We start from the raw sequence: 26,410 nt of genomic DNA on the forward strand, positions 1-26,410 counted from the left end.
GGGATCATGACCTGAGCCGAAGGCAGACGCTTAACGACTGAGCCACCCAGGCGCCCCTGAAACCAGTTTTCAATGGAAAACTGATGTATGGAAGTTTTTGTAATACTGACAAGGTTATTTATGATATGATTTCAGCTAAGTTTTGTTTTTTAAACAAATGAGCATGTCGTTTTTAATGATTTCATGGCAAAGAACTTAACTTGGATATTCTCATTAAATCTTTACAACCACCTTCTGAGGGTAGAAAATGTTAACAGACTACAAAACTGAGGGCTTAGAAAGAGTTGGTAACCTGTCCAGTTAACAAAGTTAAATAAGCCAGGACTGGTGTCCAGGCCAGCTAAGGTCATAACTGGCTGGTAACAGACTAGGATGAGAATTTCTGGGCTCCACATTCTCCTGCCTTTTGCTTCGTGTCCCTCTTCAAAATGTACATTTTAATTATTCTGAAGATTGTTAAAATCCACATATTTTTATCATGTGCTATATTTTTTGTATCACTGGATTCCCTCATGAAAAAAATGAAAATCAGTCAAGTATCTGTCAAAAGAAAGTCTTACCCATGAAAGATCACTGTGGAAGCTTGGTTAACATCTTTTTTTGCAGGTTTGAGAGTGCTCATGAAATGGTTTCTCCTTAGGAGCAGTTTTGACTTAACTAAAATGCTTTCCTGTGTCTTTGTCACTGCCTGCGAGAGAGCCGGAAACACCCCCCTTTCTGTTTTCACTCCTGCCCCTCTCATGGTGCTTGACATACAGTAGGTGTTCACTACCTGCTGATTTGAATTTAACACAGTTTCTCAAGCTTTGTACCAGAGTGACCTTGTAATACTGGCCAATTCAAAGAGTGGGCGGTCAGTCAGTCAATTACATTAGGTTACAGAAAGGACTGTTTTCACCACAACATTTATTTCTGGGAGATAGTTTAGGATAAAGAAAATGGAACGTCCTTAAAGGATAACCTCTCTCCACCACAGGTATTCAGGGTTTTGTGTGTGGGAGTTGTGTGAATTTCACACACAGGTGTGCAGGTTAGAGTGATGTTTAAAGGCTTAAGTTTTCCATCATCTGTGCACTTAAGATTCCACACGGTGTGCTGGAGGGTTGTGCACACGTTTACGTGGGGACAGTTTACATCATTGACTCCCAGCAGGAAAGGCAGAGATGTCAGCCCATTGCCTCTCAACTGAGAATCCCTGGTCCAGGGAGCCACTGTTACTGACGTTGTATTGTATCCTTCAGGTGTGTTGGGCAGAAAAAAAGATTGAGAAGCATTGGGTTAAATGATTTCTTGTTTGTTTTAAAATAAAATTGTGACATGAGTCCCAGCAGTGAGAGGATATACTGTAAGTTATTCCACACTTTTCGATTCAGCTGAACATTTTTTAGTAGGCTTCTCTCTCAGTGCTCTGATAATCATTTGGGTTTTGTTTGGTTGTGTTTTATAGGAACAAAGGAGAAACAGGCTAGCAAGAGAATTACCTTCAGCTGTATCACGAGACAAGGTAAAAAATGAGTATTTTAAAATCATATTCCCAATATGCAAAGGATTGGTAAGCCTTAATACTACTCAGTTCTAGGAGTCATCGTCTTTTCTTCTTCTCCCTTTACTATTTCATTGGAACTTTTTCATTGTTTGAGTAAAGGTATGCAAGTTCAAAAAGAGGTTGAGTAATTTAAAGATAATGGTATCTTGAATACATTAGAAAAAATGCTTTAAGGTGGATTTTAAGTACCAAGCTTTTATTTTTTTTTTAAAGATTTATTTTAGAGAGATGGGAGGGAGGGAGAGACAGAATCTCAAGCAGACTCCATGCTGAGCACAGAGCCCCACGCAGGGCTCGATCTCAGGACCTGAGATCATGACCTGAGCTGAAACCAGAGTAAGAGGCTTAACTGACTGAGCCACCCTAAGTATCTAGCTTTTAAAACAAAGTTTATGGTGACTTTATCAACTTTGTAAAATTAGTTGAAATGACCAATGAATTTACTATAACACAAAGGTATTTTGGAGAGGGAAGATAATATGCACATAATAGGTTTTAGTTTTCTGTAACGGTTACATAGATTAAAATGCGTGTAAACAAATCTGTTACCTTGAATTCTTTACCAGAAAAGACCTTACCAGATTCTAGAGATAAAAATGAAGTTTTTGAATTTGGATTTTCCTTAGTTACTCATCTGAAGGCTTGTAACAAAGATGACAATAGTACAAGAAATAGGGAAGAATAAACAATTTTATATCCCATGGTTGCTTTTGTTTCTCATGTTACTTTACTATTTTGATACAGAGAAGAAAAATTTACACTTAATAGAATGTTTCTGAATGCATTTTTGGCATCCTTGATTTTCTTTCCCTGCATTTTTTGCCTTTAGTCTTATAAAGTTCCAAGTGCTTTGGCACCTGCCTCCCAGGAGCCCTCCCCTGCTGCTTCTGCTGAGGCTGATGGCAAGGTCTGTTCTGATTCTTAATCTAAGCCTGCATGCCTAGTTGTTGGTGCAACATAACCATCTGGAAACAACACACTGTACACTGGACATTAATGTGGGATGTTGTGCTAAGGTTGGATCATCTTAGTCTAATAGGAATTTTAAATTATATGACAATGTATACTTCATAAATTATTGTTGACATGCCTTTCTTTTGCTTGCAATATAGAAGATGCACACGGAAAAATAATTTAAAGAGGAAATTATCCTGCACTTTTGAAATTCAAGCTATTGGTATTTAAATTTTGCTTGTTAAACTGCATGTTTTAACATATCTTTTAACAGTTAATTCAGGACAGCAGAAGAGAAACTAAAAATGTGAGTCTCTTGCTTCAGAATGGAAATGTACCTTTGGTTCTCACTGAAACACTGTCTTCACAACCACTGAAGAAGCTGTTTGTACAGTAGCATCTATCTCTTGTCTGTGTTCCATTTTTTAATGTTTCTCTTACCTAACTAATCTTTGTAAGATGGCATTAGTTCTAGTTTTAACATTTCTTTAAATAACGACAGGCTTTCCTCCTAGTTTTGATTTTAATATTGTGGTAGGAATTAAGATTCCAGAGATGGAAGTTAATACTTTTGAACATTTCCTCTTTAAAGGTTCTGAGATCTTCTGTTACTAATGGGTCAGCCCCTCCTTGCTGCTTGCCTGAGTGGCCATGCAGTATGCCTTGTCACCCGAAACCTGGGGCTTAGCATGTGCCTCAGCAGCTTAAGCGAATTCAGAGCAAACAGGGACTGGGAGAGTTTGAGACCATCAATTCTTGATGACCTTTTTTGGGGGAAAAATGAGATAATCAGTAAATTATTCAGACCCACCCTTATTTCTGGTTTTTCTTCCTTCAGCTCCTTTCCTCACTTATTGTCCAGATTTAAGGTTCTAAACCTCAAAAGTTTACGAATGTCTTATCTTCTCTCAGCCCACTGTGCTCAGGTTTTACAGAGAACTATCTAAATCATTGCTTTAAGTTTTATTTCACTCGTGGCATCACCCTGAATGTGCTTACTTTCCTTTTTATCATTCGTGGTGTAGTTAACAGGCATTGAAAAATATAACTCATTTTAAGATTAGTGTATAAAAATACTGCCTATATTTGTAGTAGAGGCAAATTTGGGCTAGCGTTTTGATTCAGAATGATACCCCAAACTGACTTTTTAAGAATACATTTCAGGTGTGCAATATTATAATTTGACATCTGTATACAATACAAAGTGATCAACCCCAAAAGTCTAGTTAGGCATCCATCACCTTACAGTTGACCCCCAGTTTTTCTCTGTATCTATGAGCATTTATGTTTTGAAAACTGATGTTTCTTAACAAAAAAGTTTGGATGCCATCTTAACTCCATTTTAGATTGTAAGATCTTTTTAAAGAGCATCTACAAACATTCTTAAATGTTGATGAGTTACTGTTTTTCCCATTATCCTAAACATTTTTTCTTTTACAAATCAACTAACAGATATCCTAGAAAAGAAGGTGCAAAAGTACTGGTGATGACTAGATTTCTTTCAGTAGATCCTTAAGAGTATAGTGAGGAAACTTACCTTGGGTTTATGTCACATTCCACATTTTAGGCAGCTTAAAAGTCACTATCAGCCTAAGAATTGTGAGTGTATTCTTTACAGAGTTTGTAGTTTTACCCTACAGTATTTTGTTGACTATTAAGAATGTAAACTAACTTGGAAAATAGACAAACTCTGAAGTTTCTGAGACACGAGTTCATAGAACTTTTGGAGAGATCATAGTTCAACAGTGTGTAAGGTTACTTTGAAAAAATTAAGCTGAATGGCAGTTCTGTTTTTCTTTGTGCTTTTAATAAGCACTCGTTTTTAAGGGCAGTTTATACTTTTCCCACAATCTGTTAGAGGGTTGGTGAAAGGAAGAATTTTAAAGTTAGCAAAAGATAAAGAAAAATTAAATCTATTGGCTGAGGCCTCACAAAGAAATGACAACAGAACCTCTTATTTACGATAGCTCAGGGTTCAGTTACACATGGCACACACGATCTTTTTCTGACCCTGTTGTCTGTCTGAATAGATGAAATTCCAGATGGTACTGGATGTGTGTTCTCCTTGACAGCTGTCAAAGAAAATGAACTTTGTTTAGTTAATGTCAGCTCAGATGCAGTTGGAATAGGTTTTGGAACATGTTTATTTCAGGTTGCGTCTGGAGGCGGTGGGGTTGGAGACGGTGTTCAAGAACCAACAACGGGCAACTGGAGAGGAATGCTGAAAACTTCAAAAGCTGAAGAGTTATTAGCTGAGGAAAAATCAAAGCCTATTCCAATTATGCCAGCCAGTCCACAAAAAGGCCATGCTGTGAATCTGCTGGACGTGGTAAGCCATGCGAATGGGGTAAGCGCTAATAAGATAGCCACATTACTAGGAAAACACTTCAAAAGACCAAAAGTCACAAAAACGTACTGAACTTTTAACTGTTAAAGGCTGCCGTTTCAAAGCACAAAAGTAAAATTTTCTTCCCCTCACTCCATTTAGCCTGTTCCTGTTGCACGAAAACTATCTGCCCGTGAACAGCGAGATTGTGAGGTCATTGAACGACTCATCAAATCGTATTTTCTTATCGTCAGAAAGAATATTCAAGACAGGTTAGTACTAGAGTACTAAATCAGACTCTAATACTGCTCGATGATTCCATAATCTGTTTTAAAGATACACGTGTTTTAAAATTTTGGGGCTTTTCTTTGTTTTGCAGTGTGCCAAAGGCAGTAATGCATTTTTTGGTTAATCATGTGAAAGATACTCTTCAGAGTGAGTTAGTAGGACAGCTGTATAAATCATCCTTACTGGATGATCTTCTGACTGAATCTGAGGACATGGCACAGCGCAGGAAGGAAGCAGCGGACATGCTGAAGGTACTGTCATGGCTTTGAGTTTTCCCACTTGGGGTCACAGACACAAACACTACGTTCTTAATGCATTCTGAACCTTGGAGATACATAGTCTTTCAGATGATGCCTAATCTTTTTTTTTGGTTGATACTTGATTAGATTTTTAGATTCAAATTCCAGAGAAGATACTGGTTAATATAAATCTACCACATATAAAGTGGAGAGATTACCCCCACATAATTCAGGTTTTTTGATATCATAATAAGCATCTATAATCTTTTTTTTAATCTAGGCATTACAAGGAGCCAGTCAAATAATTGCTGAAATCCGAGAAACTCATCTTTGGTGAAGAGACCTATATGATAGAGACTTTGTTGACTCGAAATCTGCTAGTTACTGCCTACTTGAGTAGAATTTTATTTATGAACTCCTGTGTATTGCAATGGTATGAATCTGCTCATGTGAAGAGACTGGCTATAAACTGAAAATTTTACTCTGTACTGCAGAACAAATCATACATTTAATCCAAGTAATAAATGGCTGTTTCTCAAGTTGCCCAGTACATATAATATACATCAAGTCTTCCTTGTGACCGTTTCATTTGAACTTAAAAAGAGCTGTTAATGTTCTAGTTGTACAAGCAGTCTGCCTGTGGATAAGATGACCTGTGTAATATTAGTAGTCTTAAAGCTGCTGCCTAGTCCTTCAAGAAGAACGCACCCAGACACCATTTCCTACAACTGTAATGCATGCACACTATAAACTGGTCTGGCTTTGAAAAATGTGAGTTGACAAGTTACTCACGGTCACTGTAATCCATCTGTCCTTCGATTTATAGTTTTATTGAGCTTCTCTGCGACCTTTGATGTGTTAGTAAGAAAGAAGATCTGGAACGTTGACAGTGACGCGGTACGCGTAATGTGTAGCTATGCAGCCCTTTCACTTCTGGGCCCACGCTGCCCTAGTGCGTTAAAAAATCAAAATATCTTTGATCCTTTCCTAAACCTGGAAGCATGAATTACATTTTCCTGCATTAAAAACAATCATCTAGACTTGATTTTCAAATATAATAATTCAGATACATCTTTAAATTAGGTCACTTAGACCATGCTCCAAGATTCACTTGGAGGTGGGACTTAAAACCGAATCCTGTGCTGATCATTGAAGTATATCTTCTCTATTGGTAAAGAAAAGTTAGTTACTTTTACTTCACACCAACAAAATACATTATAAAATACTGGTGAAACTCTATAATAATCTAAAGAAAAATACTCAGACACAGCCACACATCTGAAGGCTTAGACTACTAAAATGCATTCAGAGGTTGGGGGTGAGGTTTACAACATATTCATATTTTATTAAAATTCCCCAGGTGATTCTTGATATGAATTACATTATAAATTTTAAGAGACGGGTCAAAATCCTTAAGGCATCTAGCTCCATCTCTAACATACCGTATCTGTGATACATAATTTACTGAACATGTTAACATTTCTCTTAAGTTATGACGTTTATGAAGGCCTCATGGCAGGGCAACATGTCTGTTAACTTGAGCTTATGGCACCCATTTACTAGCAAACAACAGGCTCAGCAACTGATCTCAAAAAAACAGATTCAGTCTTCTAGGATTGGTACTACTCACAAAGTAGTACCATATCTTGATAGAATGCACACTACCTAAGTGTCTGTTAGCACACACTTTAAAGTCACTTTGCCATTCTTCAACATCAGTATAGCCGTCCATGATTTAACTTCAGATACATCAGATTCTTACTACCATTTCAGCCTTTTGAATTTGTAAGGGGGGAAAACTTACAGTGCACCATTCTCCACTATATCAAACATTTCAAATTGAAGATGTTACCTTTAAAGATAGGCTATGGTAACGTACTTGTTGGCACTACACACCTTGTACAAGAAAAGCAAAGGCAAGAAAGGTATGGAAAGTTACAAAACCTTCCTTTATTGGCTCTCAAGCTGAGGGAAGCTCTAATCTGTTGAGACGATCTGACGTTTACAGTGGACACCTGTATGTTCTTGCTATGTAAATAAAATTGCTGGTATGTATGACATTAAAGTTTTGTCAATAAATGAATTCTTCCTAACTTTGCTCCCAGAGAAAGGTTTAGATAATAGTGTATAAAAGTTTTACAAAATTTTTTCCTATTCTCACAATTCTCAGAGATATCACATCTCCAGTTTTACACATAAAGACAGTGATTTGTTCCACATAATCCAGGTAGTAAATGGCTAGAATTTCAGCACTAAAGCCATGCTTTGCTGCCTGTAAGGTTTTCTAGAAGGAATCAGATTGTGAACCATTTTGTATTTGTGTTTCACTTGGACCTTGATTTTTCAGATGTGGAAACAGTTCTGAGAATTGACTTGCCTAATGTATGGAGAGCTTAATTAGGTCTTGATTCTAAATCCTGAAAGCTTCCCTTACCTGAATACTTTTTGATATTCTCCTATGATTGGATATTTGGTATAATATTTGCCTCTATTTTCGCTCTAGTTACTTTTCAGTTTATCTCAAGTTGTAATCTACTTGGGGACAGAAGCTGAAACTTAAAACTCATTTAAGTTTCCAGATTTATAAAATACTGCTACCTTAGTAATCCGGCAAAACAAGGCTGTGAGTAAATTTAATTATACTGAAACACAGGCAAGGACCTAGAAAACTGAATTAGAAACTTTCTGAAAAGTACGATTTTTGTTCTTTGAAAGGAAACTTTCTACTAGAATTTCTACTGCCAACTATGGCTTAATGTATGTAATACTTTTCTTCTTCTTAAGGAGAACTATATTTGATTCATAAACAACAAAAAATTCAGAAATTTACAAGTTTCCAATACTATTTTTCACATTTCTAATGGGGACACTAGAGGCGCTGCTGGTATTCCTGAGTGAGATCAGGGAGATAAACCCGATATACAAGTATCCAAGACGGCGCCTGGGTGGCTCAGTCGTTAAGCATCTGCCTTCGGCTCAGGTCATGGTCCCAGGGTTGTGGGATCGAGCCCCACATCGGGCTCCCTGCTCCGCGGGAAGCCTGCTTCTCCCTCTCCCACTCCCCCTGCTTGTGTTCCTGCTCTATCTCTGTCAAATAAATAAATAAAATCTTTAAAAAAAAAAAAAAAAGTATCCACGAGTCCTTACTCTGCCCTCTTCTTCACTGTTTTTCCTCATCTCTAAAAAGGGAGCAAGAAGGATAAGATTGTTCCTTCATGAAACAGAATTTTTAAAAGAGATTATTCCTGGCAATCACGGTTTTCTGTGGTAGTCCTTATACCTGCAGCTCAGGAGATAAAATACCTCACTGTGTAATAAGCCCCTTGTCTTAACCACCCTGTGGAAATAAAATTACTCACGCTCTGAGGCCTAGAGTGTACTCCGTTCTCTGTGGTTTGACGTGCATGAGCAAAAGTGTAAGTTCTGGAGCCAACCTTTGGTACATCTTGAGAAGGAGATGGGTAAGTCTGTTTGAACCACCTGAAGGATTTTTCATCATAGCTGCAGCCATTTTATAATGTAGAAATTCCTTTTTCCTATTTTAAGTAATGAAAGTCCATTCTTAAGAATGTGTTGTCCAACAACCAAAACAGTCTCAGGATTTGTGACTTGTCTGTGATTTATACTGACTCCACCTTCTGTTATCATCCGATACCTAAAAACAGAAATGTTTAATTAGAATCATCATTTCACTTACATTTCAGAGGCTCTCCAACTAAAACCACCTAGCACTGAATTGTTACACCTTCATGTTCACTCTACTTAGGTTCTGCCTCCTTCAAGTGCTCTTCTAAAAGCAGATTTAAGGCGTAAGTTTCTTGTTTAGTGGAGAAAAAGCTGGGATATTTCACAGCTTTACATAGAACTATTTAGTTGGTAGTGGTTTAAAAATGAATAGCGGAGGGGTGCCTGGGTGGCTCAGTCGTTAAGCGTCTGCCTTCAGCTCAGGTCAATCGAGTCCCACATCAGGCTCCCTGCTCAGCAGGAAGCCTGCTTCTCCCTCTCCCACTCCCCCTGCTTATGTTCCCGCTCTCTGTCAAATAAATAAAATCTTAAAAAAAAAAAAAAATGAATAGAATGAATGGAGCACTGGGTGTAATGTATGGTGATTAACATAACAATAAAATAAAATTGAAAAAAAAAATGGGAAAAAAATACGTCTCCCACATCTAAAAATAAATAAATAAAATCTTAAAAAAAAAAAAAAGAAATGAATAGCAGAATCACCTTCTGGAGAGTGATTCCCCAATCACAGAAAAGAAGCCTCCAATAAGGAAAGAAGACAATGCTGCTTTTCATGAGTGCCCATGAGATAGAGGTCACGACTATGTAGTCCTCTTACAGAAATCTTTCGGAAACTTGCTTATGAAACTGGAAAATCCTTGGAAATTATATTCTGAGGTTATGCAAATAATAGCAAATTGTTAAAATTTAAGACTTAGGTGAAACGGGCATCAGTAGCTTATCTAATTCCAGTTTAGTAACAATTTTTTGATGGCATATGTAAATAGGTTTTACTCATGTTATTTATTTATTCCCCAATTCATTCAACATTTATAGAACCTTTACTATGCACTAAATATATATATAAATAGTATTGCAAACTAGTGGAGAGAGCCAGACAAATAATTCCCCAGGGATTAAATGCTGTCACCGCTAGGAAAGACCGCTCCGGGCACACACTGGGTGGGTGGGGGTCGGAAATTGTCCTGAAAGAAGACACATGGCAACTGGGAGGGTGAGCAATAGTTACTTGCACAAATAGGGCGAGGAAACATGGGGAGTAGCTAGAAAAAAGCAAACTGAGAGAAAAAAAGGTCTAGAGCATGAAAGGCCTTGGAAGCCCTTGTGAAAGGCAAATGTTCATTTTCTCTTATCTGAATGTTACCAAATGACAAAGAAACCGCTACTACACATGAGTTCATAAAACTCAACAGTTTTCTATTTAAGGACAGATTTCTTTCTCCTAGGAAGTGTTATTTTGGGCTATTTGCTATAGTTTCCAGATCATGTTCTACATTTTGTTTAAATGCACAAGCCAATCTTATTTAGCTTATACAATCTTAAAAAATGTCAGTATTACTTAAGAATTCTAAATCAGATATGGTGTCATCTTAAGTCGTGGTAAAATTTCCAGTATCAGTAAATAAACCACTAGAAAAGTTCAGAAGAAAACCAAAAATGCTTCCACAGTAAGGAAAATTCTTAGAACCAGTGACTCACTCTGGGGAGGTATATGGTACCACCCCCAATTCAGTGTACATTAAATAATGAGCATAGTAGGGAATCAGTAAGGTAGAATGCAAGTGATACAAAGACAATGGGTATTTTCTCTCTACAGAATAATCTAGGGTTCTTCAGGATGAAGGCAAATAACCCAAAACAATGGAAAGAAAACAGCAACTACAACAAATGTCATTTATAATCATGAATATGGGCTGATAAGCATTTGACTTATGCTCATACTCCAGGAGATGAGGCACCCAGGGTCTTCTGGCTAACTAATGCTTTTCCTTCTACATCACACTGTTTCAGTTATAAATGCATAAGCATCAGGTATATGCCGGATTACTTTGTGGAACACTTTATTCCCTCATAATACCACATAACTGAGAAAAAAATATCCTACCTACTTCTTGAATAAGAAAAACGGAATTCTCAAGAGGAATAGTATGTAATTTATAATACTAGTTTTAGGAAGTAACATCATATGCTTACTTCATTTTCAGAAATTCAACTAATATATTTTTTTTAATGTTTTTTAAAATTTTATTTGTCAGAGAGAGCGAGCGTGTGCACAAGCAGGGGGAGCAGGAGAGGGAGAAGCAGGCTCCCCGCTGAGCAAGGAGCCTGATGCGGGGCTCGATCCCAGGACCCTGGGATCGTGACCTGAGCTGAAGGCAGACGCCCAACCGAGAACCACCTAGGTGTCCCTCAACAAATATTTTAAATAGGTTGGGCAACCCCTCTACTCTCTCAAAGACCATATAGACTGAATATGAGAGGGGTCATGTGAATCTGTTCACTTTTGATCTCAAATTGTGACCATCCCTGAGCTGACTAATCCCAGTGCACCTGCTGACCATAATGGTCCCTTCAATATAGGCCTGTCCAGCGCTGAGGAAAAACGGAGTTAGACTCAATGAGAGACAACAGTAGTACCAGATTTTATAGAAAATTTAGACTGTTTTCAACGATAAGTACTCCGTTTTCACTTTATTCTTGGACTAACCTAACTTCTCCCGGGAGTGAGACACCATTATGGCACTATCAGGAAAACACCCTCTGGAAACATGCTGTGGACTCTAACATTTAATGTTGAATTAACTGTGAATAAAAGTTAAATCATCTTACCCTCGGGGACCATCTGGAATGGCATTTGCTTTGCGGCATGTATCTAGGACACTTGTTCCTGGGTCAAGAACTAATTCAGAAAATGAAGCTTCTTTAAACAACTCTTTCAACTCTTGATCAGACATGAGCTCCAGTGCATCAGTACTGCTATGATAAAGGGCTTGCGTACACCTGGAAACACATCAAAACCACATCATGTGAGCGCCTATGCTCTAACAGCCAGTTTTCATAGCAACGTTTATCTTGTATAACTCATCCTTAACTCAAGATGATCCTTCTTTCCAATAGAGGCTATTCTAAAGCACTTAAGTCAAACACTGACAATCCTTGTTAGTGGTAAATGACAAGATAACCCTAAGGAATTTTCTCAAGCCTATTAACGACATAACTTCATCCAGTGTTAGTTATTCCTAAAGGCCACCTTTTAGCAGAATCTAGCCCTTCTTGTCCATGAACAAGCTTCGTAACTTCTGCAGCAAGTCGTTTCTGAGGACCCCGCTTTTCTGGCTCTTTGTCATGCAGCTGCATGATGTGGTCAATCTCTGGCAGGGGCAGAAAAGTGAAGAGCTTCAGGTACCTGTGGAACAAAAAAAACAGTGCTGGTATGTATAACACACCTAATTTCTGTCTCCAACTCCCTTTCCCTTTAAAAAACATCCTGTCTACTTTTAAATTTATATTTTTTAAAAGATTTGTTTATTTTAGAGAGAGAGCGTGTGCATGAGCACGAGCAGGGGGGAGAGTGACAGCAAGAATCCCAAGCAGACTCCCTGCTGAAAACAGAGCCCGATGTGAGGCTCGATCTCATGGCCCTGAAATCATGACCTGTGCCAAAACCAAGAGTCGGCCGCTTAACCAACTGAGCCACCCAGGTGCCCCTAAATTTTATGAAAAATAAACATGCAGAAATGTACCCCAGACAAGACACCCATGCACATATCACCCAGACTGAAGATGTTACTATTCTGCCATCTTTGCTTCAGATCTTTCCTTTTGAAAAGACGTAAAGTAATATAGCTCTAGATGCCAGCACCATCATATTCCCCTCCTTGCCCAGAGATAAGCTAATCTAAATTTGTACATATCCTTCTTTTTTAAAAAGATTTTATTTATTTATTTATTTGACAGAGAGAGAGAGAGAGAGAGAGAGAGAGGGAACACAAGCAGGGGGAGTGGGAGAGGAAGAAGCAGGCTTCCCGCTGAGCAGGGAGCCAGACGCGGGGCTCGATCCCAGGACCCTGGGATCATGACCCGAGCCGAAGGCAGATGCTTAATGACTGAACCACCCAGGCGCCCCGTACATAGCCTTCCTAAGCATGTTTTAATACTTCTGTTTTATAAATAAAAAATATGTGTAACTTGAAAATTGACATTTTATATGTAGCCTTTAAAAACATCTTTTCTTGGTGAAAACCACATCACAAACATTGAGTTTAATGAATCAGAAAGCAAACATCTACATAACCATCTCCCGTCTAGAAATACGTCGCTGCTTCTATTCAAGAAAGCCCAGACGTATCACATCCACTTCCCCCTCCAAATGACCCACTCTTCTGCCTTTCAAGGTAATCTCTTCCTTGTTTTTCTTTATACTTCTACTATTCTGGTATCCTCTGGTAAACAGCGTGGCTTCGTTTTGCCAGTTTTTAGGGCGTTATAAATAAACGGACTCCTACAGAATATACCTTAGTGTTTGGCTCCCCTGGCACGTCAGTATGTTTAGCAGGAGACTCACTCGTGTTGCTGTGCGTACTGCTCTTCTGTACAGCAGTCTGTGCTGTGACTATTTCCCATAAGGTATTTATTTCGTCTACCGTGGCTACTCTGCTCTTGGACAGCTGCTGCTGATGCTGCGGGGACTATTCCCACGTATTTCTCTCGCGGCCTACGTGCGCTCCTTTCTTCTGCGGACGTACCCAGGAGAGGAAGTGCTGGGTCGTAGGCTTACGTGCATATTCAGACACATACGTTTCCGAAGTGCTTCTGTAAGCATAGCCTCTGTGCCTGACATTAAGCCTCTGCCTGCCCAGGCATCCATTCCCAAGCCCTCCCTGACATGAATGCCCCAGCCAGCGGCACATCAACCAGGCAAAGCAGCAGGCCACCGCCGCACAGGAAGTTCCCCTCTTAGAAAGCTCTGGGTAACTCAGATAACTGACCACTTGAGCGATCCCGTTTCTCCCTTCCCACTTCCTACTTTCCGTTCTTATGTTTTAAATTTGTCAATAAAGGAGGACCTCACAAAGCCCCAGGCACTTCCCCCTTCATCCCAATACAGGTGGAGCCCCAGGACCATGCTCTCTGCCTCTCCCCCTAACCGAGACCTCAGAGTGCCCCACACCCTCCAGAACTTGTAGGGAGTAAGATCGTGTTTTTTGAAGTTCCCTGATGGTGGCTGCCGAGGTGCGTCCTGCAATCATAAGAACCACAAAGGCCAGTCCAGCTGCAAAATGGACTCCGGTGAGGGAAATGTCTGTAGGGGACACACAGTCCCACTAGGACCCACCACTCAGTGGTCACTAGGGGAGTTCTCCCTCCTCCTCACCGACTGGAATATCCTTTCCTCAGTAATTAGCCCAAAGCCTCCCCTGGGGCAGTGAGAACAGCCTTGGGATCCAGTCTGCCTTCATTAGCTCTCCTGGGTGCAGGGCCTGGAGGACCCTCATTACCTTAGTCACTAAAGGCCTTTATAATTAGTGGCCTAATCATCTCCTGAGTCCCTATGGCCTTGCACACACGGCTCTGAAGAGACTGAATTACTATGGCAGCAGTGACACTTCAGGAGAGAGACCACAGGCAACACACAGCGGAGGCGACATGCAAAACCGAGCCCGGTGGGACGGCGTCCAGCAAGTGGCGCTGCGTTCCCAAGTGCCATGACCTGGCCGGTTAGCCAGTCACCGTAAGACGGTGGAAGGTAGGGCAGTCCCCGCAGTTACCCGCAAGTGCTACCACACAGCCCTGCTGACTACGCCGTCTGCCAGCCGTCCGGGCTCAGCCTACCGAGAGGGACGCCGGCTGCTGGGAACGCCTGCGGGCACTCGCCCGGGCCTCTACTACTTGTGGCGGGCCCCAAGAGACCGGACCATAGTGACCCAGATGACCCCCTCTTCTCCTCTTCGTTTCTAAACCTGAAGAGGCCCCACGTGACCCGGAGTCCAGAGACTTCTTTTCATAAGGCGCTCCCCCCCTAATTACAGGGCAGCCCTACTACATTTTAATGGGACTGCTGGAACCATTTAAAAGGCACTGGAGGGCCCTGACACGGTTGCTGGACGTAGAGGAGATTACTATCCAGGCACCCAGATACTTCAGACCTATGCCCTTCCACACCCACTGCCCCAGAGGAGGTTTCCCCTTGAGCAAACCTCCCCGCCCCCTCCCTAGTAAACTCCCAACTTAATTTTGCCCCTTATGGAAATACACAGGTTAACCTCTCCTGGGAGTTACAACATCTCAGTGTTCCTGGTCACTTAGTATACAGACAGCCAGTCTCTAAACTCTAGACCCTAAGACAGGCACAACCCCCTTCTGCCATCCATCCTCTTGTCACACAGCTGCCCTCTATCCCGACTCCAACCTAGTCCCTGCAAGTACCTCTGCCCTCCTCTCTAACCTCCAGGGTTAAGCCTCTACCCTAGGCAACGGGTAGCTCCCCAGGACTCAACCCACCTCCCGCAAGCAGTGGCCCCTATGCCACTCTGATAGTCCACCGGGACAATAAAAATGCACGGGCCTCTTGGCCCTATTAGACACCAGGGCCCAATCACTGTTATTCCAGATAATCCCTCTAAATTCTCGAAAGGGAAACCCTTCTACCTACAGGGCATTGCCAGTTAAACAGTCAAAGGTGTACAAATCCATTCGGATGTAGCTAACTACAGGGACCACTTACTTCAAAGGGCTTCTTCTGGTGGTAGCTTCCTTGGCCCTTTCCCTATTATGGGCATGGATGCATTGACACAATGCCATGTCACAGAGAACCAGCCCAAGTTCTTGACCTTCCTGGTGGGATTTACCAAGTGGATGCCAGGGACTCTTCCTCCTGTGGGCAAGATGGTAAACACCCCCAATACCAATTTAAATAGGACACTAAAGGCCTATACCCTGTTATTAAAGATGTTGAGATGGAGTCATTAAGCCCACAGCCTCAGCTTTCAATGGCCCCATTTGGTAGGTACGTAAGCCACTAATGAATGGTACCTCACCATTTACCTTCAAAACCTTAATACTAAGGTTCCCCCAACTAAGCTACAATTCCTAGTATTATATAATTAATTAAGAACACATACTTCTGAGACTACAAGCACACTAGTATTCAATTACAAGGGTCCCAAAGGGAAAACGGAGAGAGTAAGGGGCAGAAAACTTAACTGGAGAAATAATAGCTGAAAACTTCCCTAACCTGGGGAAGGAAACAGACATCCAGGTCCAGGAAGCACAGAGAGCCCCAAATAAGAAGAACCCAAAGAGGTCCATATCAAGACACGTGATAATTAAAATGGCAAAAATGAAAAGTGGGGAGAGAGAAGCGAACAGTGATGGATGAGGTCACTCCCGAGGCTACCAGCTGATTTTTCAGCAGGCCAGAGGGGGCAGTACAGTGTATTCAGAATGACGAAAGGAAAAAACTACAACCAATACTCTCCCCAGGGGCGCCTGGGTGGCTCAGTCGTTAAGCATCTGCCTTCAGCTCAGGTCATGATCCCAGGGTCCTGGGATCGAGCCCCGCGTCGGGCTCCTTGCTCAGCAGGAAGCCTGCTTCTCCTTCTCCCACTCCTCCTGCTTGTGTTCCCTCTCTTGCTGTGTCTCTCTGTCAAATAAATAAATAAAATCTTAAAAAAAAAAAAACAACTCTCCCCAGCAAGGCTGCCATGCAGAACTGAAGGAGAGATAAAGAGGTCCCCAGACAAACAAAAGTTAAAGGTGTCCATCACCACTAAACTGGCCTTACAAGAAATGTTCAAGGGACTTTTCTAAGCGAGAAACAAGAGGCCGTAACTAGGACTTAGAAAATTATGAAAGAAAGAATTTCACTGGTGAAAGCGAACAAACAGTAAAGGTACCAGGATCAATCAAAGCCAGTATGAAGGTTAAAAAGACAACAGCAGGAAAATCACTTCTATCTACACTAATTAGTTAAGCAATACAAAAGATTTAAAAAGATGTAAAATATGACATCAAATACATAAAACATGGAGGGGGGAATAAAAACATAGCAAATGTGCTTTTTGAATGTGTCGAAACTTAAGTGACCATTAACTTTAAAATAGACTGCTATATGCATAGGGTGTTACATATGAACCTCATGGTAACCACAAACCAAAAATGTATAATAGATACACATAAAAATAAAAAGAATCCAAGCATAACACTAAAGAAAGTTATCAAATCACAAGGGAAGAGAGGAAAAAAGGGACAGAGAAGAACTATAAGAACAATTAAAATAGCAAAATATACCTAACTATCAATGATTACTTTAAATGTAAGTGGACTAGGGGCGCCTGGGTGGCTCAGTCAGTTAAGTGGCTGGCTCTTGACTTCAGCTCAGGTTATGATCTCAGGGTCCTAAGATTAAGCCCTGCATCAGGCTCCACGTTCAGTGGGGAGTCTGCTTGAGGATTCGCTCTCTCCGTCTGCCCCTTCCCCAGCTTATGTGCTTGCTATTTCTCTCTAAAATAAATAAATAAATCTTTAAATGTAAATGGACTAAATGCTCCAATCAAAAAACAGATGCTGACTGAATGGAAGACCTAAATATTGAGACCTGAAACCATAAAATAAAAATAAACTGTTGGGACTACACCAAAATAAAAAGCTTTCACGCAGCAAAAGAAACCATCAACAAAAGAAAAAGGAGACCTACTGAGTGGGAGAAGATATTTGCAAATGATATATCCAACAAAGAATTAATATCTAAGATATATAAAGAACTCATAGAAGTCAACACCAATAATAAGAATCCAATTAAAAATGGGCAGAGGACCTGAACATTTTTCCAAAGAAGACATCCAGATGGTCAACACATAACAAGATGCTCAACAAGATGCTCAACATCACTAACCATCAGAGAAATGGAAATCAAGACCACAATGAGATATCGCTTGACATCTGTCACAATGGCTAGTATCAAAAAGTTAAAATTACGTATTGGTGAGGATATGGAGAGAAGGGAACCCATGTACACTGCTGATGGGAATGTAAGTTGACGCAGCCACTGTAGAAAACTGTATGGAGGTTCTTAAAAAATTAAAAATAGATATACCACAGGATCCAGTAATTCCACTAATGGGTAATTTGCTAAAAGTACATGAAAGCACTAATTCAAGAAGATATGCATCCCTATGTTCACTGCAGCATTGTTTACAATAGCTAAGATATGGAAGGAACCCAAGGGTCCATTAACGGATGAATGGATAAAGAAGTGGTATATATGCAGTGGAAAATTACTCAGCAATAAAAAAAGAATGCTATCTTGCCATTTTTGACAACTCCGATGGATCTAGAGGGTATTATGTTAAGTGAAATAATTCAGGCAAAGAAAGACAAATTCCATGATTTCACTTATATGTGGAATCTAAAAAACAAAATCAAAAAACCAAAAAAGTAGAAACACACCCACAAATACAGAGGAAAAACTAATGGTTGCCTGAGGGGAGGGGTGGTGGGGGATGGGAAAAATGGATGATTGGGAGTAGGAGATACAGACTTCCAGTTAAGGAATGAATAATCATGGGATGAAAGGTACAACATAGAGAATATAGTTAATGGTTTTTTAAAAAAAAAGGACTACTGTGGAAAATTATTGTATGTTCAATGTATTGAACAGCTTAGAAGGAAAGAAAAATTCTTAGAAACACACAATCTACCAAGACAATCAGGAGGAAATAGAAAATCTGAATAGATCAATTACTTGGAATGAAACTGAATCAGTAATTAAAACCTCCCAAGAAACAAAAAAGTCCAGGACCAGATGGTTTCACATGGGAGTTCTACCAAACATTTAAAGAGCTAATACCTATTCTTCTCAAACTATTAAAAAACTGAAGAGGAAGGAATGCTTCCAAATACACTGTATAAGGCCAGCATTACCCTGACAATAAAAACCAGACAAAGATACTTCAAAAAAAAAAGAGTATTGCAGGCTACATCCTTGATGAACACAGATGCAAAAATCCTCACAAATATTATCAGACTGAATTCAACAATACTTTAAAAGGATCATTTCCCACAATCAAGTGGGATTTACTCCAAGGATGCACGGACGGTTCAATTTATGCAAATCAATCAACATGATACACCACATTAACAAAAGATAAAAACTATATGATTATCTCAATAGATGTAGAAAAAGCATTTGACAAAATGCAACATCCATTTACAATAAAAACCCTCAAAAGAGTGGGTTTCCATGGAACATACCCCAAAAGCCAAATATGAAAACCCTACAACTAACATCATACTCATTGGTGAAAATCCCAAAGCTTCTTCTCTAAGATCAGGAACAAGGCAGTGATGCCCACTCGCCACTTTAATTCAACATAGTACTGGAAGTCCTACTACAGCCAACAGACAGAAATAAAAGGCACCCAAACTGGTAAGGAAGTAGTAAAATTGTTGCTATTTGCAAATGACTTGATACTATATACAGAAAACCCTAAAGACTCCACCAAAAAACTACTGGAAGTAATATAAATAAATTCAGTAAAGTTGCCGATACCAAATTAATACACAGAAAACTGTTCCATTTTTATACACTAATAACAAACTAGCAGACCAGGAAATTAAGAAAACAATCCCATTTACAACTGCATCAAAAAGAGTAAAATACCTAGGAATAAATTTAAGGAGACCTGTACTCTGAAAACTATAAAACGCTGATAAAAGAAAGTGAAGATGACACAAATAAATGGAAAAATATACCACGCTCATAGGTTGGAATAATATTGTTAAAATGTCGATACTACCCAAAGCAAAGTACAGATTTAATGCAATCCCTATCAAAATACCAACAGCACTTTTCAGAGAACTAGGAACAAACAATCCTAAAATCTGTATGGAATCATGAAATAACCAAAGCAATCTTGAGAAATAACAAAGCTGGAGGTATCACACTCTCAGATTTCAAGATAAACTACAAAGGCAATAATAATCAAAACAGTATGGAACTCGCACAAAAATATATACATAGACCAATGGAACAGAATAGTGAGCCCAGAAATAAACCTATACCTGTATGTTCAATTAATCTATGACAAAGGAAGCAAGAATATGCAATGGGGAAAAGACAGTCTCTTTAATAAATGCTGCTGGGAAAACGGGACAGCTACATGCAAAAGAATAAAACTGGACCACTTTCTCACACCACACACAAAAATAAACTCAACATGGATTAAAGACCAAAATGTAAGACCTGAAACTATAAAACTCCTAAAAGGAAACGGGCAGGAAACTCTTGGACAACCACCTTAGCAGTATTTTTTGGATTTTTCTCCTCAGGCAAGAGCAACAATAGCAAAAATAAACTATTGGGAATATACCAAATTAAAAAGCTTTTGTGCAATGAAGCAAACTATCAACAAAACAAAAAAGCAACTTGCTGACTGGGAGTAGATATTTACAAATGATATATCTGATAAGGGGTTAATATCCAAAATATATAAAGAACTTATATAACTCAACACCAGAAAACAATCTGACAAAAAAATAGCCAGAAGACCTGAAAAGACATGAAAAGATGCTCAACATCACTCAATCAACAGGGAAATGCAAATCAAAACCACAATGAGATACTGCCTCACACCTGTCAGAATGGCTAATATCAAAAAGACAGGAAATAAGTTTTGGCAAGAATGTGGAGAAAGGGAACCCTCATGCACTGTTGGGGGGAATGTAAGCTGATACAGCCACTATGAAAAAGAGTAGGGAGGTCTTCAAAAAATTAAAAATAGAAATCTTTTTTTTTTTTTTAAGATTTTATTTATTTATTTGACAGAGAGAGACACAGCGAGAGAGGGAACAGAAGCAGGGGGAGTGGGAGAGGGAGAAGCAGGCCTCCCGCCGAGCAGGGAGCCCGATGTGGGGCTCGATCTCAGGACCCCGGATCATGACCTGAGCCGAAGGCAGACGCCCAACGACTGAGCCACCCAGGCGCCCCTAAAAATAGAAATCTGATACCATCCAGCAGTTCTACTTCCAGGTATTTACTTATAGAAAACAAGAACACTAATTCAAAAAGTTATGTGCACACCTATTTTCCCTGCAGTATTATTTACAACAGCTGAGATATGGAAGCAACCTAAGTGTCCACTGACAGATGAACGGCTAAAGAAGCTGTCATTTGCAACAACATGGATGAACCCTGAGGGTATTATGCTAAGTGAAATAAGTCACTCAGAAAAAAACAAATACCACAATTTCACTTGCATGTGGAATTGAAGAAACAAAACAAATGAACTGACAAAACAGAAACAGACTTATAAATACAGAGAACTGGTGGCTGCCAAAGGGGATGGGAGGGGTGAACAGATGAAGGGGATTAGGACATACAAATGTCCAGTTATAAAATAAGTAAGTCACAGGGATAAAGAGTACAGCACAGGAAATACAACAATAATACTGTAATAATTTTGTAAGGGGGCAGCCAGTGACTACAATTATTATGGTGAGCATTTCATAATGTATATAAATGTCAAATCACTATGTTGCACACTGGAAACTAATAAAATATAGTATGTCAACTATACTTCAATGAGAAAAAAAGGACAAAAAAAATCTGCTGCCTCTAAGTGCCTGACACTTAAGTGTGTAATTGCCAAATTAGCCATTTTAAAGAAGTTCACTGTGAATGAACATACTGCTAGCCGTTACCATATAGCTAGTAGCAAACCAACTCGGTAAGTTATCAGGCCGCCCTACTCATGAAGTTCCTCTTTTAGAAAGGCCTGGGTGACTTAGGTAACTGACCACTTGAGTGACCCTGTTTCTCCCTTTCCTGTTCCCTAATTCCTGCTTTTATGTTTTAGATTTCCCAATAAAGGGTGAACCTGCAAAACCCTAGGCACCCCCCCAACTTTGTCTCCAATAAGGCCACACCCTAGGTCCATGCTCCCTCCCTCTCTCTACCCAGGACCTTCTGTGTGGCCCTCCAGGACCTGTGAGTAAGAAATCTTGTTTTTCAAATTTCCCTGAGAGTTGCTGTTGAGGTGCGTCCTGCAATCGTAAGAACCACTAAGGCCAGTCCAGCCACAACACTGGTTCTGGTCGGGGAAACGTCTGTGGGGGCTTGCCCCAAGTGGTACGTGCCCAGGCAAGTTCCTCAAGCATTTCTAGCCAAGAGCATCACTAGCAATCGGCGGAGACTGATTCGACAGTAAGTTTACTCTCCCACCACCTTGGAATAGTCTCACCACACTTGGTATTACCATGTCTATGTTTATCCATTCTGGTATATAACAGTATTTAATTGTGCCTTTATCTTGCATTTTCTCCTCATTATTAAGGCTGAGCAACCTTTTCAGATGTTTCTGGCCTTTTGGATAGAATCTTTCTGAAGTGCATGTTCAAGCCTCTACTTGTTTCGACTGGATTGTCTCTTTCTTACTGGCTTATGGAATTTGAGTATAAGCTCTTTACACTTTTAGTACGTGTAACTGATAGTCTTCTATCTTAATGGTGACTTTTGATGAACAGTAGATCTTAACTGTAATTTAGTCTAATCTACCAATCTTTTTCTTTGTACCTCATTTAAGAATCCTTCCCTATCCCAGTTATGAAGATATTTTCCTATTTATCTTCTGAACACATGATTTATCTGTTGTTACAGAGTTAGGCTGACAATCTACCTGAAATTGACTTTTGCATACTGTGTGAGGTTAAGTTTCATTATTTTCCCCACATAAGACATCAAATTATCAAAGTGAAATTTATTGAAAAGATTGTTTTATCTGCAGTGCCACAGAGATCAAGTGACCACAGATGCTGGGATCTGTCTGGATTCTCTAATCTTTGCCATTAGTCTCTTTACTTAATCTTACATTTAGGCTTGTGCTTTAAAATCCAAAGGTTATTAGAATTAATAAGATTTTAGAAGGGTTGCGGGATACACAGTTAATCATAGAAATTAACCGTATTTTTATACATTAGAGCCAACAGAAAATGAAATTTTCAAAAAGATGTCAGTTCCTTAAAAAAAAATAAATAAATAAAAAAAAATAAATAAAATAAAAATAAAAAATAAATAAAAATTAAAATTAAAAAAATTAAAAAAAAAAAAAGATGTCAGTTCTTGAAACATCAAAACCCTAAACTGTATGATCAAATATGTTTGGTATAAATCTGAAGGAAAAAAACCTTAATTACTGTAGTTTTATTAGGCATATTTTCTACTCTGGAAAAATTATTTTTGGGAAAATTGACCTTTTCTTTATTGAAGGCGTATTTTTCTCAGTTTATATTCTTTGAAGAGTTTAAGATCATGTGAATTAATGAGAATCATTTTTTAAAAAGGATTTTCAAAAGATGTTACAAAGAAAACAAACTTCAGAGACAAAGGTAAAACCAGGTTTAGTCAAGTTGATGATAAAAGGAGTGAAAAAACTAGAATACACCAGTGATAATGTCTTAAGTACTTGCTAGATGTAGATCACAAACTTGGCTCAGTTCTTCGGCAACCACAGTGTTTTTCTGTTCTAACCAACAAAAAACTGTTCAGAACAGTTAAAATTGCAATGTTCTGTGTCTTAAAATCTAAATGAAAACAAAACCAAAAAAGTATAAAGGGTACATAGAGATTCAATGGCTAAAATTATAACATGAGCTTATAAACTTAATTTTTCTCAGCATACCATTAAGAACTCACCTTTCTACCAAATCATCCTGCTGCCTGACAAAGAACTGATACAATTCAAATGGAGAGGTCTTATCTCTGTTTAGCCAAACAGCATTACCAGCAGACTTTCCCAGTTTTGCTCCGGTTGTACTTGTAATTAGAGGAACAGTGATTCCAAATACATCTTCTCCAGTCAACCTACGCATAAAGAAAAACTTCATTATGTGCTTCAAGCACAAGTAGTGGCGGGTTCTGCTAATCATTCTTCAGATTTCATTCTGGTCCCTTGCTCTAACAAAACTTACTTCACCTTCTAAATTCGAGTTTTTGTCCCTCGTAATTGTTTTCACAGCACTCACTACGTTTTTGCATTTGTCATTCTAAACTGCAATGGAACCAGTGACTCTGGGGTAGTTTCTGCATAACTAGGGCCTAGAAAACTTTAAAAGCCGAGGAAGAAGAGGAAAGAAAACTGGGTAAGGGGAAGTCAGGTAGAGACACTAAGGATGTTTTAAGGGATTTTAAAAATGAGTATCACATGGCCTAGCCCTGTAGTTGAGCTCCCTCAAGAAAATGCGATTAAAATCTACGTTATTTGCCAAATATTTGGAGTTGAAAGAAATTTTGAGATGCCAACCAAAAACTAACACTAGCTTCATGGAACCTGCAGAGCTAAAGCAGAAACTACTCCAGGAGACACAGTCGCATTCAAGCATAAACAACGAAAAGCAGTTTCTCAAGTCAGAAACACAGAGTTACTAAGGGGAAGCAAAAGACAATCTGAATCCTGACTAGTGGTCTATTTCCTGCAAAGCTCTAAGAATACGTTCCATGCCCAGTACCATTACTTCATTCCTTTAGTTCTCATTTAGCTAGTCACATTAACACCATTACAGACTTGGTGGGGTAAACCAACAAGGGCTCAAAAAGGGCGTCATTCCCCAATCCTAATCGTGCATCACAGGCTATTCGTGTGTAAATTATTTGGTTACAAGATTTCTCCTGGGTCTAAAGGAGCTTACTTGTGGATAAACTCGTATCCGGACAAGATGTTGCCCAGCTGATCAGAACCACCCAGCTGGACCCGGCATCCATAATGCTGGAACAGATAGTAGAAGTCATAGGCCTGGAGCACCTGGTATAAAAACTCGGCCAAACTCATGCCCTCGGGACTCTTGAGCCTGGTTTGGACGCTCTGACGGCTGAGGAGCGTGCCCATGCGGAACTGCCCGCCCACGGCCGCTAGGAAGTCCACCAGGTGCTGCTTCTGGTACCAGGCCGAATTGTCCAGTACCGTGAAGCTTCCCCAGGTGCGCCCATTAGCGAAGAGCTGTTGGTGATTAGCCACCATGGCCTCGAGCCCTTGGCGTAGGGCGCGCGCATTGCTTCGCACGCGCTCTGGTTCCAGCGCCTCTCGTTCCTTGGTACGGCCGCTGGGGTCTCCCAGGCGCGCGGTGGCACCTCCCACCAGTGCGATCACATTGTGGCCCGCTCGCTGGAAGTGAAACAGGCCCAGCAGCGCTAGCAGATGCCCCACATGAAGCGAGTCGGCCGTGGGGTCGAAACCGCAGTAGACGGTCTGGGGAAAGTTGCCCGTGCCGCGGTCGAAGAGCTCTGGGAGCTCTATATTCGTACCCCTCTCGGGGAAAAACTCCTTGAACAGACCCCGAGCCTTCTGCACCGCCAACAGCCCTTGAGCGCCCGAATGGGACTCACGTAATCCCAGGAGCAAGACTCCAGGTGGGCCTGGGGTCCTAAACCACCGACCCCGGGAAAAACACCGCAACATGGGGGCCGCCATCTTGGCGTCGGCACGATAGGAATGCTGGGATTTTAGAGCCCTCGCCACACCCCTCAGTGCCAGCCTCCCCCAAGTTCTACGGAAATTGCTTCCGTGTTTTCCTGCGCATGCCCGGGTGGAGCGGGGCGGTCACTTAGCTACGGAGCTTGAGTTCTCAGCAGTCATTAGAGTTCTGATGACCTGAGTGGGGCTTCTGCTTCCCCTCCAGTCACCTTAAGTTCGCTAAAACTTCACTCATTCGTGACGGAGGAGTGTCTGTGATAATAGTTCCTACCTCAGAGGGTTCTTGTTTGGACTAAGAATGAAGGCACTTGGCACCTACTAAGCTCTCTACAGATGATAGATTTTAAGTTTTCACGTGAAAAAATTGTGATGCACAAGTTCCTTTGAATTCTTGGTTCGATGCAAAAACTTGTTCACAGAGGTTGTGATGGGTTAGAAATTGGTTTAACTTAACGGAGAGAGAGAGTTGGCGTTGGGAACCGAACTCGTAATAGTGATTCCCCGAGCGGATGAAAGCGCCTCAGTCACCAGTGTACATTAGCTTCTCCAGGAGGTGGCAGTCGTGCCCAAGCTATACCGAGAGCAAACTCTACAATAAATTAAATGCAGAAAACCCCGTTTTATTTATCTATTTAACAATTACAGGTAACCAGGTGGGACACAGCTTTAGTATAAGTGGATTCAAATTAGTAATCACATTACCACAGCATGGCAGGTGCTATCAGTACTCCGCTCACCAGGGATGGGGTTTTCATTGCCAGTTGGCTGGCACAGAATCCAGCTCCAAAACCCTATTCTAGAGTCTCATTTCTGGGACCACTTTCAATATCAACTGTGTAAGGTCGAGTTGGAGATTTGTGTGCAGAAGGATTATTGGGGTGTACTCTTGGAACAACCTCTGTAATGGAGTGATGGAGGCAGGGTTGAGCTGAGGGAGAAGTTGAACTGTGAATAGTTTGCAATAGGGGCCTCCAACAATCCCTGGGTGCCCTGGAGCTGGGCTTTACTTTCAGATTCATTCTAAGTTGAAACAAGGGACAGGCCTTGTTTATTGGCTAGCCATTAAATG

General features: G+C 40.3%; 2 protein-coding genes across 2 annotated transcripts in view; one reads left to right on the forward strand and one right to left on the reverse strand.

Annotated features, from left to right (window-relative positions):
* DNM1L (dynamin 1 like) overlaps positions 1-7,411 on the forward strand; it is a 52,175-nt gene extending 44,764 nt beyond the window's left edge. The window contains exons 9-15 of the mRNA XM_032432702.1: positions 1,448-1,504; positions 2,376-2,453; positions 2,775-2,807; positions 4,653-4,829; positions 4,989-5,098; positions 5,206-5,365; positions 5,634-7,411. Coding sequence (XP_032288593.1) covers positions 1,448-1,504; positions 2,376-2,453; positions 2,775-2,807; positions 4,653-4,829; positions 4,989-5,098; positions 5,206-5,365; positions 5,634-5,690 — 672 coding nt within the window. The 3' untranslated portion in view covers positions 5,691-7,411. The remainder of the gene's footprint in view (positions 1-1,447; positions 1,505-2,375; positions 2,454-2,774; positions 2,808-4,652; positions 4,830-4,988; positions 5,099-5,205; positions 5,366-5,633) is intronic.
* Positions 7,412-8,424: 1,013 nt separating this feature from the next.
* On the reverse strand, positions 8,425-25,344 carry YARS2 (tyrosyl-tRNA synthetase 2). The gene is made up of 5 exons (XM_032432819.1): positions 24,560-25,344; positions 23,568-23,735; positions 12,129-12,284; positions 11,708-11,878; positions 8,425-9,008 (listed from the first exon to the last, which is right to left on the reverse strand). The coding sequence occupies exons 1-5, from the start codon at positions 25,336-25,338 to the stop codon at positions 8,849-8,851; spliced, it is 1,434 nt and encodes a 477-aa protein (XP_032288710.1). The 5' UTR covers positions 25,339-25,344; the 3' UTR covers positions 8,425-8,848.
* Positions 25,345-26,410: the final 1,066 nt, after the last annotated feature.

The sequence above is a fragment of the Phoca vitulina genome, unplaced genomic scaffold (genome assembly GCF_004348235.1).
Source record: "Phoca vitulina isolate PV1807 unplaced genomic scaffold, GSC_HSeal_1.0 scaffold49, whole genome shotgun sequence".
Lineage (NCBI taxonomy): Eukaryota > Metazoa > Chordata > Mammalia > Carnivora > Phocidae > Phoca > Phoca vitulina.

What these genes read in the sequence shown, in the direction of transcription:
- YARS2 (XM_032432819.1), bottom strand. Translation starts at nt 25,338, where the DNA reads ATGGCGGCCCCCATGTTGCGGTGTTTTTCCCGGGGTCGGTGGTTTAGG. An exon ending in CAGGATGATTTGGTAGAAAG is followed by an intron (nt 12,285 to 23,567) that starts GTGAGTTCTTAA and finishes TTTGTTCCACAG; the next exon opens with GTACCTGAAGCTCTTCACTT. An exon ending in GGGCTAGATTCTGCTAAAAG is followed by an intron (nt 11,879 to 12,128) that starts GTGGCCTTTAGG and finishes ATGTGTTTCCAG; the next exon opens with GTGTACGCAAGCCCTTTATC.